Here is a 17,341-nt window from a genome sequence, read left to right as displayed (position 1 = left end):
TTGAGTGGAGACTTGAAGAAGTTTTTCTATCCTGATGGAGAGATTCAGTTCAGATTAAGTGACAGGTGTACCTTTTTTTTTGTAAAGTTTGATGAAAAGCTTTGTTCTGGAAAGGAGTGCCAGCATGAAATGTGTCCTTGACTATAGGTACATTCTGAGGCAGATCAATTTTAGAAAAAAGCTGAGGATCTGGACAGTGATTCTTCATGCCTGTGCACAATTTGCATACTCCGATTTGAAAATCCTGTCCACATATCTTTGATGTGTGTGTGGTGGGGGAGGGTATTCACTTTATGAAATCAAACAGAGTTCTCACACATGCAATTAGGGAATCAGGTGTCCTGTCTCCCCTTAGGTTAAGTTTTGCCGAGTCTGCAGCAAATTCCCAGTGGGTGCAGGATCAATTCTTGCCAGTCCAGGCCTGTCTTGTGCCTCTGGTACCCAACACCTCACCCTGCAGCATCAGCTCTCACTGCTGGCAGCGCCCCTCACGTCCTCCCTCCACCAGCCCTTCATGTCTTGAAGTTTACACTTGGGAACTGTGTTTCTAATCTGAGCTTCAATCTCCAATTTTCTCTTTCTTCTCCACCCTCAGCTAAACTGGGTAGTTCCTTCTTCCTATTCCAGGAGAGATCTCTTCTCAGAAAGGAGGTGCCACACTGATCTACTTCAGATAAGAATAGCTGTTAATTATATGGCCCTTCCTTAATTTTCATTTTTCAAAGAATCATTAGAAAGCAGAGCCTTAGCCCAGTGCCATTAATTTCAAATGGTGGATGAAGGAGCAAGAACAAGATGGAATAGCAGTGTTGAAAGGGTCTACCAAGTGCCCCTCAAATCCCAAAACACAGGCAAGGGAGACCAGGACAGGGATCTCTTCAAGTGGCCAACTACAGACATCTTTCCCCATTGATACAGTTTGGCTGTGTCCTCACCCAAATCTCATCTTGAATTGTAGTTCTCATAATCCCCACCTGTTGTGGGAGGGACCAGGTGGAGATAATCGAATCATGGGGCGGTTTCCCTATCCTGTTCTTGTGGTAGTGAGTTAGTTCTCACGAGATCTGATGGTTTTATAAGGGACTTCCCCCCTTCGCTGGGCACTCATTCGCTCACCTGCTGCCCTGTGAAAAGGGATGTGTTTGCTTCCCCTTCTGCCGATTGTAAGTTTTCTGAGGCCTTCCCAGCCGTGCGGAACTGTGAGTCAATTACACCTCTTTTTCTTTATAAGTTACCCAGTCTCTGGTATGTCTTTATTAACAGCGTGAGAATGGACTAATACACCCACTTTCCTCTTACCCTAATATATGAGCATTTGTATCTCTGTAGTATCATTACTATGGTGAGATTTTAATATTTATGTGTTCTAATGTTCATTTTGCTATGTTTTAATATAATTCCTAATCTGCTATGAGAATTATTCTTAAAACAGACACTTTTTTTTCCTTTGTCTTGAAATTGGAGCCCAGTTTTTAAGTTGTCTGGAGAACTCTGCTATGAAAACAATGGAGATAGTTTCTAATCTTTATTTGAAAACAATTATATTTTAGCTGTTTGTATAACAATGAACAACGTATAAATTAGTTTCTAAATGTACTACTTCATTATTCAGTGAGTGCATACGGAACTGAATTCCTGTGATTTCTGCAGTCTTAGCTTTCTAGCCATATGAGCATTTTTCTGCCTTTTCCCAGAGGGTGTAGTTTGATAGTCCTCTCTTAATGGCTGTATAACATTTAACATATAGTAGCATTCACTCCTGTCAACCTCTCCTCCCAGTATCCTTTGACTCAATACTTCAGAAACTGGGGGACATCTGATTGCTATACCTCAGCTGGCACACATTTCACTTTTTCCAGCAGAGTCTGAGGCCCAAGGTCTTAATGCTCATTCTTTCTTCATGACTTACGTCTAGTCACATTGTCCCAAGGTACTGTTTTAATTGTATTATGTTCCACTCTGTAATAGATATTTATCAAATGAAAAATAGCTCTATTAAAGCTGGGCAAAAATCAGGAAACATGAACCCCTTTCGTTGCAATTTTACCACCAGCAAATAGCAGACAATGGATTTTTCCTGAAACGGCTGTCAATTCTGTGACTCCCAAATAGAGGTTTACACTGTTCAGCTCAAGTTTCAATGGATAAACAGGGAGAAGTAAGGGATATCCAGAGTATTTATGCTGGGCTGAGAGTGGAAGGAGGAGCCACTTTTCCTAATAGAATATTTTGGGAAATGTGAAAAAACATGTGAGGAAACTTCACAAGGTGATTAAAATCATCCCTTACTCTAATGGGATTCAGGTGCTTCTCTTAAACAGAAGCGATCAGAGCTAGCACTATAAAAACAGAACAATTACTTTGCTATTGGTTTCTTTATTTTTATTATAGATGTATTGGACACATCACTGGTCAAATATGTGGAGAGTTTAAATAATATTAAAGAATGTCACAACACTTCCTGGTAGAATTATATTTTCATATCTTAGTAGCCAGTGCATAGACTGGATCTTAGAAAAACCAGACCTGGAAGGACGTGTTAAAATTTTATTTTAGTTTTCTTTAAGGCTAGTCAATTGAAGGAGTAGGAGTGGAGAAGGAACAAAGAAATCTGCAACTGGTTGTGATCAATTAGTTGTAAACACCACTGCACTGGGACCAGCCTTGGAAGTGTTCTTTTAATGGAAAGTTTATCCAAGTGTTTTTTGGGTCCATGTTTATAATTTTGGCAAATTTAATTATTGTCATCTTATAGAAACTGATTTTTAAAAAAAAAAAACTTTTTATAACAAAATGGCTGGTTTAAGGATAAATATTTTTGTCAAATTGGTTATTTGGTGGCAGGATACAAAACAAAACAATATGTGTACATACAAATATATACATACATATGCATATATTGTTGGAACATAACTAGGGCACAGAAACTGAATTCTATAAAACTGGATTTGTATATAGCATGTGTTATATTTTGGGAGGTTATCCTAACTAACATTGGTTGTCATATTTTGGGAAGGCTGTAATGTTTATCAGTGGGGTTTAGTGTTATTACTGTTGACACTTTTAACTGGAGATTAGTATTCTGGTTATCTCTTGTTACCATTACCAATAGAATGATATAACAACTAAATAATAGATTTAATATTAGCCTCCTTACATCCCAGAGTAGAATTTCTGAAAATCCCTGCTTCTATAAGTTCCCAAAGGGTCTTTTATACTATTTATGGAAAAACTTATTTCTTTAAAAAAAAATCAGGACCATGGAAAATCTAACTGAATCGTGGCTTCTTTTTTACTGAAATATATTTCTAATCTAGTTGTAGATATGCAAGAACCACCTACATTTTCTGATAAGAAAACTGAGGCTTATTGGGGTGAGCTAACATAGATGAGAAGAGAGAAGTTGGGAGGTCATTTAAATTACAATATAGGTCCCTCCTTTATTTCTTAATTCTTTCCTCTTAATAAAAAGCATGTTTCTTTCCTTTCTCAATACTAAATAGGCATCTTTCCCAAAAGAACTTTTATTGCTACAATTATGTATTTTTAATTTTCCTGAGAGGCATTAACAAATCAAATAAATGGGAGCCTAATCATTTCTCATGCATAAATTCTCAAGGGAAGCCCTTGATGCTATCCATTTATCTCTCCTTTCTAGAGAAGAAGGTGTTAACATTCCTAACAAAACAATGATTGTTTCAAAAAATTATCACACAGTAAAAGCCTTTTTTGATTGTTCACTTTTTCAAGTCTCTTTAGAGACCACTGTTTTATTCTTTCCTTTTACAAGTTATTGACATTGACTTAAGTACTTGCAATGCAAGGATTTATTCTGAGAGAGCGTACACAAGGCCATCCTACCTTATGCATTCAGGAATAACCAACAGTGAATTAGAAATAATGAATCATAATGTAGTCTAACTAAACACTGTAATTTCATTCATTTCTCTTTCCTTCGTTAAAGATCTCTTCAGAGGCTACCAAGGTCATACCCAGAATGAAATTTCAATTGTGCAATTTTATGACCATCAAATCTCACTGGTTATTTTCATGTAAATGTTGTTTTTATGATAAAAGTTCTTTTATTTTAAATGTAGATTAGTATCTTTGACAAGCTACTTACTATAAACATTCTGTAAGAGACACTCTATCCCTCACAGGTAGGGAAAACTGTCACTGAACTCTCAATGAAGACAAGAAATCCTACCACGTATTTCATATCAACTTTATTTATAATAACTCTTTCAATTCCTCTCCATTCTCCTGAAACCTTCCATTTTTTCTCCCTAGTCCTCACTCTCTTATGAGATGACTTCATCTCCTTCTACACAGAAAATATAGACACCATCGAAAGATAATTTTCTCAACTTCCAACACCAAACCCATTAACATCCCTAATCTCCCTCCCTTCTACCTATAATGAAATAAATACCTTCCTCAAATCCAAGGCTCATTCCTCTGCCTGTACTCTGGGTCCTCTCTTCTCCTATCTTCTGGGGGAGTTCAGTCTACTAATTATTCCAGCTGCTTTCTCTTATATCTGATCACTCCTTTCAGCTGGCTCCTTCTCCTTGAGGATTAAATGTGCCAAAATCTCTACTTTCTTAAAAAGAAACCAAAAACACATCCCTCAACCCTATCTTTCCTTCCTGGTAACACATAGTCACTCTCTTATTACACCCAAACTTGATTTTTCCACTTATTTTGTTTCTACTTTATCTCCTACTCAGTCCTCATTTCAATTAAATTTAGCTTTCTGTCCCTTCCCAACACACTGAAACTACTTTTTATAAATTCATCGATGATATTTCTTCTGAAAAAGACTTAAATTTAGTGATGAGAAAAGATGTTTGATATAGTTATGCTTGAGAAAAGTAGCTTGCAAAACATAGTATAACCCATTGACTTTTTTGGTGTATAGTTCTATGAATTTTCACACATGTATAGATTCATGTCATCACAACCACAATCTGGATACAGAACAGTTCGCTCACCACAAAAAACTTCCTACTATCTTTTTGTCTCCAACTCCTACACCCAAAAAACCACTGATCTGTATTTCATAACTTTTTTTTTGTCTTTTGAGAATGTCATATAATGGAAAAATACAGTGACTTTTTGAGACTGGCTTCTTCCACTCAACTTAATGCCTTTTATATTCAAGTTGTGTGGACCAATAGCTCATTTCTTTTTACTGATGAGTGGTATTACATTGTTTAGATGTATCATAGTTTTTTTATCTGTCCACCCATTGAAGGACATTTGAGTTGTTTCCATTTGGGGGCAATTATGAATAGACTTGCTAATAAAATTTGTTTACAGACATTTGTGGGAATATACATTTTTATTTCTCTAGGGTAAGAATGTAGAAGTGAAATTGCTATATCATATGGTAAGTATGTGTTTAACTTTACAAGAAACTGTCAAACCATTTTCCAGAGTGCCTTTGCCATTTTGCATTCTCACCTGCAAGGTCTGAGACTTCCAGTTGCTCCAGATCCTCTCTAGTATTATTAGTACATTTCATTTTAGCAATTCTAATATCATATCACAATTTTTAATATGCATTTTCCTATTGGCTAATAGAAATGGACATACTTTCATTTGCTAATTTGCCATTCATGTATCCTCTTTAATAAAGTGTTTGTTCAAGTCTTTAGCCCATTTTTAAACTGGTTTGTTTTCTAATTGTTGAGTTTTGAGAGTTCTTTATACATTCCAGTTACAAACCTTTTGTTGGATATGTGATTTGTAGTTATTTTTCTCCCACTCTCTAGCTAGCTTTCTCCCTTTCTTAACAGTATCTTTCACAGAGCAAATTTTTTTTTATTCTGATGCCATCCAGATTATCTTTTTCTCTGTGGATTGTAATTTTGATGTCATGTCCAAGAGACCTTTGCCTAACCTTAGGTAATAAAGATTTTATTCTATGTTTTCTTCTAAAAGTTCTATAGTTTGTACGTTACACATTTAGATCTGTGAACCTTTTTAGTTAATTTTATATAAGGTGTGAAGTTTAGGTAAATGTTCATTTTGTTACATATGGATGTCTAATACTTTAAATGTAATTTTGAAAAGACTGTCCTTTATTGTTCACCTTTATCAAAAATCAAATGGTAATACTTTCTCTGAATTCAGTTTTAAATTTTATTTAGTAGTTATTTTATTTTTTATTTACATTATTTTTAATTGACAGATCATAATTATATGTATGGGATAAAATGTGATGTTTTTATATATGTATACAGGGTAGAATGATTAAATTAAGACAACGTATTTATCACCTCACTTGTTTAGCACTTTTGTGGTGAGACATTTCAAATTTATGCTCTTAGATATTTTGAAATACACAATAAACTATTGACTATAGTCACCCTGCTGTGCAATAGATCTCAAAATTTATTTTTCCTGCCTATTTTAAACTTTATATCCTTTAACCAAAAACTCCTCATTCCTTCCCCATTCCCTGTCCCAGCCTTTGGTAACCATCTTTCTACTCTCTACTTTTCTAGATTCCACATATAAGTGAGATCATATGATATTTGTCTTTCTGTGCCCACCTTATTTCACTCAGCATAATGTCCTCTAGGTTTATCCATGTTGTCACAAAGGTTAGGATTTCCTTCTTTTTATAAGACTGAGTAGTATTACATTATATGTACATGCTACCTTTTCTCTTTTTCCCATAGGTTATTGGGGGTACAGGGGGTGTTTGGTTACATGGGTAAGTTCTTTAGTGCTGATTTGTGAGATTTTTGGTGCACCCATCACCCAAGCAGTATGTACTGCACTCTATTTGTTAGACTTTCATCCCTTGCCCCCCTCCCACTCTTCTCCCTGGTCCCCAAAGTCCCTTGTATCATTCTTATGGCTTTGCATCCTCATAGCTTAGCTCCCACATATCAGTGAGAACATATGATGTTTGGTTTTCCATTCCTGAAGTTACTTCACTTAGAATAAAAGTCTCCAATACCATCCAGGTTGCTGCGAATGCCATGAATTCATTCCTTCTTATGGCTGAGTAGTATTCCATTGTGTGTATATTTAGATATAGCTATACATATATATAGACATATATATAATATATCTCAGTATCTCATATAGACACAGATCTCAGTCTCTCTACCCAGTCGTTGATTGACGGGCATTTGGGTTGGTTCCACGGTTTTGCAATTGCGAATTGTGCTGCTATAAACATGTGTTTGCAAGTATCTTTTTCGTATAACGACTTCTTTTCCTCTGAGTGGATACCCAGTAGTGGGATTGCTGAATCAAACAGTAGTTCTACTTTTAGTTCTTTAAGGATCTCCACACTGTTTTCCATAGTGGCTGTACTAGTTTACATTCCCACCAGCAGTGTAGAAGTGTTCCCTGATCACTGCATCCATGCCAACATCTACTGTTTTCTGATTTTTTTATTATGGCCATTCTTGCAGGGGTAAGGTGGTATTGCATTGTGGTTTTGATTTGTATTTCCCTGGTCATTAGTGATGTTGAACATTTTTTCATATGTTGGTTGGCCATTTGTATACCTTCTTTTGAGAATTGTCTATTCATGTCCTTAGCCCACTTTTTAAATGGGATTGTTTGTTTTGTTCTTGCTGATTTGTTTGAGTTTGTGTAGATTCTGAGTATTAGTCCTTTGTCAGATGTATTACAGGAAATGGTACAGAGGTTCCTTAAAAAACTAAAAATAGAATAGATTGTGAAGATTTTCTCCCACTCTGTGGGTTATCTGTTTACTCTGCTGTCCTTTTGCCATGCAAAAGCTTAATTAAATTAATTAATAATTAAATTAATGATTAAGTCCCAACTATTTATCTTTGTTTTTATTGCATTTGCTTTTGGGTTATTGGCCATGAAATCCTTGCCTAAGACGATATCTAGAAGGGTTTTTCCAATATTCTAGGATTTTTAGAGTTTTAGGTCTCAGATCTAAGTCTTTAATCCATCTTGAGTTGATTTTTGTATAAAGTGAGAGATGAGGATCCAGTTTCATTCTTCTACATGTGGCTAGCCAATTATCCGAGCACCACTTTTTGCAAAGGATATCCTTTCCCCACTTTATATTTTTGTTTGCTTTATCGAAGATCATTTGGCTCTAAGTAGTTGGGTTTATTTCCAGGTTCTGTATTCTGTTCCATTGGTCTATGTGCCTATTTTTATAGCAGTACCATGCTCTTTTACCCATTCGTCTATTGATGGACACTTAAGTTATTTTCATATCTTGGCTATTGTGAATAATGCTTCAGTGAACGTGGGAGTGCAGACATCTCTTTGACAATTCATTTTAATCCGGGGGAGATATACACCCAGAATTGGGATTGCTGGAACATATGGTAGTTCTATTTTTAGTTTTTTGAAGAACCGCCATACCATTTCCCATAATGACTGTACAGGTTGAGGATCCCTAATTCAAAAATTCAAAACCCTAAATTCTCCAAAATAGAGAACTTTTTGAATACCAACATGATGCTCAAAGGAAATGCTTGTTGGAATATTTTGAATTTTGGGCCTTTTAATCAGGGATGCTCAATTAGTATATATTCTGCAAATATTCTGAAATCAAAAAAAATCCGAAATTCAAAACGTATCTGGTCCCAAGCATTTTGAAAAAGAAATTACCTGTACTCATTTACATTCCCACCAACAATGTGCAAGAGTTCCCCTTTCTTCCCATCCTGGCCAACACTTAAGTTTCATCTTTTTTGATAAACCCATTCTAACAGGTATGTGGTGTTACCTCATTGTGGCTTTAATTTGCATTTTCCTAATGGTTAGTGATGCTGAGCATATTTTCATTTACCTATTGGAAATTTGTAAGTCATCTTTTCAGAAATATCTGTTCAAATCTTTTGCCCATTTTTTAACTAGGTTAATTGTTTTGGTATTACATTGTTTGAGTTCCTTATGTATTTTTGATATTAACTCCTTATCAGATGTGTGGTTTGCAAATATTTTCTCCCATTCTGTGGGTTATCACTTGACTTTGTTAATTGTTTCCTTTGCTGTGCAGAAGCTTTTTAGTTTGATGCAATCCCATTTGTCTATTTTTGCTTTAGTTGGCTGTGCTTTGGGGTCATATTTAAAAAAAAAATCATTGCCCAGACTAATGTTGTGGAGGTTTTTGCCTATCTTTTCTTCTAGTATTATTGTTTTGAATTTTATATGGAAATCTTTAATTCATTTTTGTATATGGTATGATATATGAATCCGATTTCATGCTTCTGCATGAAATCTCTATTTTGCACCATTGATCTATTTGTCTATTTCTTTGCCAACACTACACTACCTCAATGACTATAGCTTTATAGTAAGTTTTAGAATTGAGCAGTATTTTTAAACTTTATTATTTTATCAAAGTTGTTTTAGCTTTCTATTTATTTTGCCTTTCTATGTAAATTTTAGAATCAGCGTATCTATATCTACAAAAAATTCTAGTGATATTTTATTGTAATTGGAGATGATTGACACCTTCATTATGTAGAGTCTTCTAATTCATGAACATAGTATATTTGTTGTTTATTTAGGTCGTCTCTGATTTTTGTTCAACATTTTATAGTTTTCAGTATATATATATATATATATCTTGCACATGTTCTGTTAGATTTATACCTAAGTATTTTATTTTGGGGTCAGTTTTTGTTTTTTTTTTTACTTTTAGTTTTCAATTATACATTGCTAACTTATACAAATGCCATTTCGTTTTGTAGGTTGCCTTTATATTTTGTGACCTTGCTAAACTGACCTGTCAGTTCTAGGAAGATTTTGGTAAATTCCTTGGGATTTTTTATATAGACAATCATGTCATCTGCACATAGAACAGTTTTATGTCTTTTGCTCCTTTTCTTTGTCTCATTGCACTGACTAGGACTCTTAATACAATGTTATATAGCAATGGTGTGGGTGCCTTGTTCTTGTCTTAGAAGGGGAGGATTCAGTTTTTCACTATTAAGCATAATGTTTGCTGTGGGGTTTGGTTGCAGGTACCTTTTATCAGGTTGAGAACATTCTCTTCTATTTCTAGGTTACTTAATTTTTTCTTACTATGAATAGACATGAATTTTGTCAAATAGTTTTTTCCACCAATTAGTATGACTATTATTTTTCCTCTTTAGACTCTCAATAGAGTGGGTTACGTAGATTATTTTTCAAATATTGAAGCAGCCCTACATTCCCAGGAAAATCAGCCCCATTTGGTAGTAGCATATGTCTTTTTATATATTTCTGCATTCAATTTGCTAATATTTTGTTGAGGACTTTTACATTTGTGTTCATGAGCAGTATTGGTCTATAGTATTTTTTTTTAGGATTGTCTCTATCTGCTTCTGTTATCAGGGTAATTTTGGCTTCATCAAATGATTTTGGTGAATGTTCCCCCTTCTATTTTCTGGGAGAAATTATATAGATTTGATGTTATCTTTTTCTTTAAATGTTTGGTAGACATTTTCAATTATGCCATTTGGTCCTGAAGATTTTTATTGAGAAAAGGTTTAAGTAGAAATTTCATTTCTTTTATAATTTTAGTACAATTTAGATTATTTCATCTTTGAGTTTCAATAGTTTGTGGTTTTCAAGGAATTGATCCTTTTACCTAAATTGTTGAATTTATGTGTAGAGGATTGTTATTTTCCTTTTCATACGTTTTTACATTTGCTGAGTCTGTAATGATATACCTCCTTTCATTTCTGATATTAGAAATTTGTTTCTCTCTTTCTCTGTCAGTCTTGCTAGAGTTTTATCAACTTTACTAATCTTTTCAAATAACTAGCTTTTGTTTCACTCATTTTTCTCTCTTGTTTTTGTATTTTCAATGTAATGATTTCTACTTTTAACATTTTAATTTCTTTACATTTATTTTACTCTTTTTTCTTGTTTCTTAAAGTGGAAGCTTGTATTTTTTATTTGAGACCTTTGATTTGAGACCATTTAATAGTATAATTTTTTCTCTAAGCACTGTTTCAACTGCATCCCACAAATCATGATATGTTACATATATATTTTTTATAGGTTAAGGATTTGTAAAATATATATATTTATTGAATATATAATATGTAAAAATTATTTAAAGTATATCAAGGAGTTGAAAAAAGACTAAATGATGATGAAAAGAAAAACATAAACTGTAAAAAAAGATATAAATAAGAGAACAACTAAAATAAAATGAGATGTCTTTTTAAAAGTGCATATATTAACTAGTTAATGCATTGGGTTCACATTTATAGAAGTATCACTTTGAATTAGAAATTTGAAGACAAGCAAAACTTCATAATCCCTATACTCATTTACTAGGTTGGCTTTTTTTTTTTAAAGGTTTCTCTAATTGCTTTAATTCAGGTTATCTACATAGATTTCTACATAGGGATTCTCTTTATTATTATTATTATTATTATTATTATTATTATTATTATACTTTAAGTTTTAAGATACATGTGCACAACGTGCAGGTTTGTTACATATGTACACATGTGCCATGCTGGTGTGCTGCACCCATTAACTCATCATTTAGCATTAGGTATATCTCCTAATGCTATCCCTTCCCCCTCCGCCCACCCTACAACAGTCCCCAGTGTATGATGTTCCCCTTCCTGTGTCCATGTGTTCTCATTGTTCAATTCCTACCTATGAGTGAGAACACGTGGTGTTTGGTTTTTTGTTCTTTGATGGTTTGCTGAGAATGATGGTTTCCAGCTTCATCCATGTCCCTACAAAGGACATGAACTCATCATTTTTTATGGCTGCATAGTATTCCATGGTGTATATGTGCCACATTTTCTTAATCCTGTCTATCATTGTTGGACATTTGGGTTGCTTCCAAGTCTTTGCTATTGTGAATAGTGCCGCAATCAACATACGTGTGCATGTGTCTTTATAGCAGCATGATTTATAATCCTTTGGGTATATACCCAGTAATGGGATGGCTGGGTTAAATGGTATTTCTAGTTCTAGATCCCTGAGGAATCACCACACTGACCTCCACAATGGTTGAACTAGTTTACTGTCCCACCAACAGTGTAAAAGTGTTCCTATTTCTCCACATCCTCTCCAGCACCTGTTGTTTCCTGACTTTTTAATGATTGCCATTCTAACTGGTGTGAGATGGTATCTCATTGTGGTTTTGATTTGCATTTCTCTGATGGCCAGTGATGATGAGCATTTCTTCATGTGTTTTTTGACTGCATAAATATCTTCTTTTGAGAAGTGTCTGTTCATATCCTTCGCCCACTTTTTGATGGGGTTGTTTGTTTTTTTCCTGTAAATTTATTTGAGTTCATTGTAGATTCTGGATATTAGCCCTTTGTCAGATGAGTAGGTTGCAAAAATTTCCTCCCATTCTGTAGGTTGCCTGTTCACTCTGATGGTAGTTTCTTTTGCTGTGCAGAAGCTCTTTAGTTTAATTAGATCCCAAATTGTCAATTTTGGCTTTTGTTGCCATTGCTTTGGGTGTTTTAGACATGAAGTCCTCCCGCATTGCCAAATCAATCCTAAGCCAAAAGAACAAAGCTGGAGGCATCACACTACCTGACTTCAAACTATACTACAAGGCTACGGTAACCAAAACAGCATGATACTGGTACCAAAACAGAGATATAGACCAATGGAACAGAACAGAGCACTCAGAAATAATGCTGCATATCTACAACTATCTGATCTTTGACAAACCTGACAAAAACAAGCAATGGGGAAAGGATTCCCTATTTAATAAATGGTGCTGGGAAAACTGGCTAGCCATATGTAGAAAGCTGAAACTGAATGCCTTCCTTACACCTTATACAAAAATTAATTGAAGATGGATTAAAGATTTACATGTTAGACTTAAAACCATAAAAACCCTAGAAGAAAACCTAGGCAATACCATTCAGGATATGTTATATTTTTATTTTAGTTCAGTTCAAAATATGTTCTAATTTGTCTTGTGACTTTCTCTTTGGCCCATGGATACTTAGAAATGTGTTTTTTTAATTTCCAAATTTTGGAAATATTCTTCTTTTCTTTCTGTTACTGATTCCTAGTTTAATTCCTTCATGGTCAAAGAGTATACTTTGTATAATTTCAGTTTTCAACATGTGTTATTTTATGGCCCAGTATATGATCTGTCTTGATGAATACCCCATAAGCACGTGAAAAGATGTGTATTCTGGTGTTTTGGGTTGTGTGTTCTATAAACACCTATTAAATCCAGTTGGTTGATGGTGGTGTTCTTTTACAACCTTGCCTTTGCTTCTTTTCTGTCTCCTCATTCTACTTACTATTGAGAGGGAACAGTTAAAATCTTCAATGATAATTGTGAATTTTCCCATTTCTCCTTTCATTTTTGTCAGCTTTGCTCCATGAATTTTAAGCTCATTTTTGATGCATATATATTTAGGAATATTATGTATTCTTATGTACATTGCATCATATGTCCATCATTATGTAATGTCCCTCTTTATCCTCGGGAATTTCTTTGTGCTGAATTGATATTAATATAGTCACTCCAGCTTGCTTTTGATTAGGTTTTCATGATATGTTTTTCACTCTTTCACTTTAAATGTGTCATATCATTATATTTGAAATGAGTTTCTTGCACTTCTACACCTGCATCTGAGTCCCGGGTCAGGTATTGATAGGAGAGAGAGGGAAAAGAGCTATGATTGTTGGCTGCTTTAGAATTACGACTTCACTAATAGATAACTTGGCTTCTCAATCTTCACTTTTCCAAAATTTTTACTTGAGTATATTCATAAAGCTGAAGTGAAGGAGGAAATAGAGAGGTAGCATTTGAGGATAGAAAATACAAAACTAATTCCAGACACTAGGTCAGTGATCCTCAAACATCAGAATTTGAACATAAGAATTCTATTATAAATCCAGATTCCTAGGCTACATCTATAGAGATTATGCTTTGGTAGTTCTAGTCTGGGGTCTAAGAAACTGTATCATCATGTCCCAGGTAGCTCTGATACAGAGAATCTAAGGACAGCATTATGAAATTTTTTTCTTACCTAATGATTGTGGTAGGACACCTAATATTACACTGCTATCTTAGAACTCCTTACTCAGGAACAAGGCAGGACTAAGTTCATTCACACAGACAAGTGGATAAGGTTGAGAAATTTTCATTGTGTTTCAATTGTGCTTCAACTTAGATTTTGTCCCTTTTTCAGTAGGCCAATTTTAGCACACATTTATTAACTGGACTTTTCTATTTAGATAAAGTGGCTCTGAAAAGACTTGGTGTGATTGATAATATATAAAAAGAAAGATTGAAGATATTTGTGTAATTTATTCAGTTTGTCAGTTATTTCTCCTCTTTTAAGAAATCTACTTTCTCCAGTCTTCTAAGTTGCTTTTTTCTTTTTATTTATTGTTTATAGAGAATCCAGAGTAGAGGAATTGCTGGTTTTTATAGCCTCTGCTTTCCATCAAGCCTTGTATGACCAACATATACGTCTTGCATCTTCAGCAACTCTGTTTCACCAATATTCCTTCAACTTTCATGTGGGGTTATAAAGATAGGTTATTTTCTTAGCCCAAGTGCTTTATTCCATGATATAATAGATAGTATGAGAATCATCTTCTGTTACCAGTAGCTTTATCTTTTTAGACCACTTGAGTTATATTTTATGTGGATCCTGAAATAGTAATGGAAACTAATCATCATGTCTTCAGTTCTGAGCATGCTAAATCGACCATAACTTTTTTTAAACAATCAAGCCACCCATAGTTTGCCAAAGATGATGATTGGACAATGATGACCTTTAAATAATTGTACATTTTATTTCTCCATATTAAATGAGTTCCTCAGATTTGGAAATGAAACTATCATTAAGAACATATGTAGTATGATGGAATTCAGAACAGGATACCTCAATGTTGTTATTCTTATCACTGTTTTATTAATGGAAAATGGTGCTAAAATGTTTTAGATGTATATGAACTTTCTGACCACAAGGTGTTTATTTAGTATTTTACTGAAAAGTAATTTACTAAATAATACTGTAGTGTCCTAGAAGAGTTTCTACATTTCTGAAAGGAGAGTAATTTTCTTCTTTCCCTCTGAAAAACTATCTAATATCACTACAATGAAGTGATTCCTTTGGGGTTAAGAAATAAAATAACATACTACTTTCATCCTAGTTTACTTTTCTAATACCACTGATTTAGAGATGATTCTGTGCTTTGGGAAAGGTATATTGTATGCATAAATGAACTTGAGTCTCTCACCTAATAGCATGAGGACTAGATCTGCCATGATAATGCTATTGAATTTGGGCACGTAAATAGGTGAAATTTGCAAGAAAAACAAAACAAAGTGCAGATGCTTGCATGACTTGGGAAGTAAAAGATAAATATAGTAGGAGATTGGAGAAGAATTCTTGTAAAAAGAGGTAAGTAATTTTCTAAGGACAGCACTTGTTACCATAGGCATTTCCAGGGAAAATCTGGGGTACAATTGCTAGGGACTATGTTATATAACAGATCTCATGTTCACTTTTCTAATTGGTATTTGACCTAGTAATATACTTTTTCATTCATATGTATTATCTATTTCCTCCTGTGGCCAGTAGCAAACAGGAGAAGCCGTTATTCAATGCAATGAATATTTATCTAACAGAAGAAATAAAGATAAATGTATTTATTACTAAATACAATTGCTCTAACAAAAATACTTAAAATAATAGCAGGTAAAACAATAGAAAATTGTTTTTCTCTCCTCGAAAAATTGGAGTGGGAACTGTGAGGTTGGTATGGTAGTTTCACTTTCATCAGGGATCAGAATATTTTGTCTTAGTGCTCTACCATCTTTGACACATGGTTTCTACCTCATGCTCCTACCAGACCATCTGCATTTCAGCCAGCACAAAGGAGGAAATGTAGAAAGGAAGGCCATATCACATCTCTGCTAACATCTGTTTACTCACATTCCAATAGCTATAACTTGATCAAATGGCAATGCTTAGTTGCAGGGAAGACTGAGAGAAATGTAGTCTCTATCTAGATGGCCATATTACTTACACAAGTAAGGAGACGATGGATATTGTTCGGACTACTGAAAGTTGCTACCACAATAAGTACACTCAGATTTCTTACCTCAGTGAGCTTAAATACTCTGTAAGCGTGAAGAAAACTGTTCATTGTAATACAAGCAATAAGTATGAAATAAGAATTGTAGGAAATGCTTATATTTAAGGAAAGCTTAAATATGATAAAAAATATTTATAATTTCAGCAGCAGATAGGACATCCAGGAATAGAAGCCCAACTAGGTATTGAAACTATGGGTGTAGATAAAGGAGGAAATTTCTTAGTAAAAGTGGCATCAGAATATCTGAAAAATAGAACTTTTTCAAAGTACACCCACTTTTATCCACCTAAAGTCTTTGAGAGGCCTTCATACCACCAGGTGTATACTATTAGTTGAGGATCATGAAGCAGAGAAAGAAAGATGGAGACTAACCTAAATCCTTCACAAGTCTTAAAGTCTCTCAAGAAAGGGTAAGTATCTTCATCAGATATTTCTACCTCTCTTACTGAATAGGGTCTTTGATATTGTTTCTGCTTCTTCCCTCTTTCAGGGTGCTTTTCAGGAAACAATGATCATTTTTTGGCAATTAATCAGAAGAAGAGTGGGAAGCCGGTGTTCATTTATCAGCATTCACAAGACATTGAGAAGAGCCTGGATATAGCCCCACAAAAAATCTACAGACATAGTTACCATTCCTCTTCCGAAGCTCAAGTAAGCAAACACCACCAGATTGTCAATTCAGCATTTCCTAGACCTGCATATGACCCGTCTCTCAATCTGCTGGCCATGGATGGTCAAGATCTTGAAGTGGAAAATCTCCCAATCCCAGCAGCAAATGTAATTGTGGTGGTAAGTAGTATGTTAAACTGATGCTGAGGCTGATGTTGATGTTTTCCTGTCATTGATGCTTGAAAAAAGAAAAACACTGATTGTGAATAGTTATCAATGAATCCCATCGGGTATGTATCACAGCACTTATTCTGTGATACTTCTAATTTGTTACTTGACTATTGTCGGTTTTCTTCCTCTTATGAAATCAGAAAACTTGTCTGTATCCTCCGCTCATAGCAGAATGCATGGTACATGGTAGATGCTTAATAAATATTTGAATAAAAGATTACTTTAGGAAGGCCTTATAATTATAGTTGATTATATCTTATACGGAGCCTCCTACCTTCTGTGAGAATCTGTTTTAAGCAGATAGGCCTTAGTCTCAGCCTGTGTAAATAAATAATACTTACTGAAGATCCTCTGGTCACTTGACTCAAATTACAATAAATGAGACAACTGAAAGGGAGAGATGTGGTAGAGGGAGAGTAGTTTTCTGTCACTG

The 17,341-nt window shown here is 34.5% G+C and overlaps 1 protein-coding gene across 2 annotated transcripts in view; it reads left to right on the top strand.

Annotated features, from left to right (window-relative positions):
• PTPRR (protein tyrosine phosphatase receptor type R) overlaps window positions 1–17,341 on the top strand; it is a 273,414-nt gene that overhangs the window by 10,948 nt on the left and 245,125 nt on the right. The window contains exons 1-2 of one of the 2 annotated variants that reach the window (XM_063646503.1): window positions 1,105–1,199; window positions 16,559–16,857. In XM_063646503.1, the coding sequence (XP_063502573.1) occupies window positions 16,795–16,857 (63 nt within the window). In that variant the 5' untranslated portion in view covers window positions 1,105–1,199; window positions 16,559–16,794. Of the gene's footprint in view, window positions 1–1,104; window positions 1,200–16,558; window positions 16,858–17,341 lie in introns of those variants that run through there. The other variant, XM_054445132.1, reaches the window with a different exon arrangement.

Source organism: Pongo pygmaeus, chromosome 10 (assembly GCF_028885625.2).
Source record: "Pongo pygmaeus isolate AG05252 chromosome 10, NHGRI_mPonPyg2-v2.0_pri, whole genome shotgun sequence".
Taxonomy (NCBI): Eukaryota; Metazoa; Chordata; class Mammalia; order Primates; family Hominidae; genus Pongo; species Pongo pygmaeus.
Note: the sequence above shows the minus strand (reverse complement) of the source record. Positions and strands in the feature narration are given on the sequence as shown.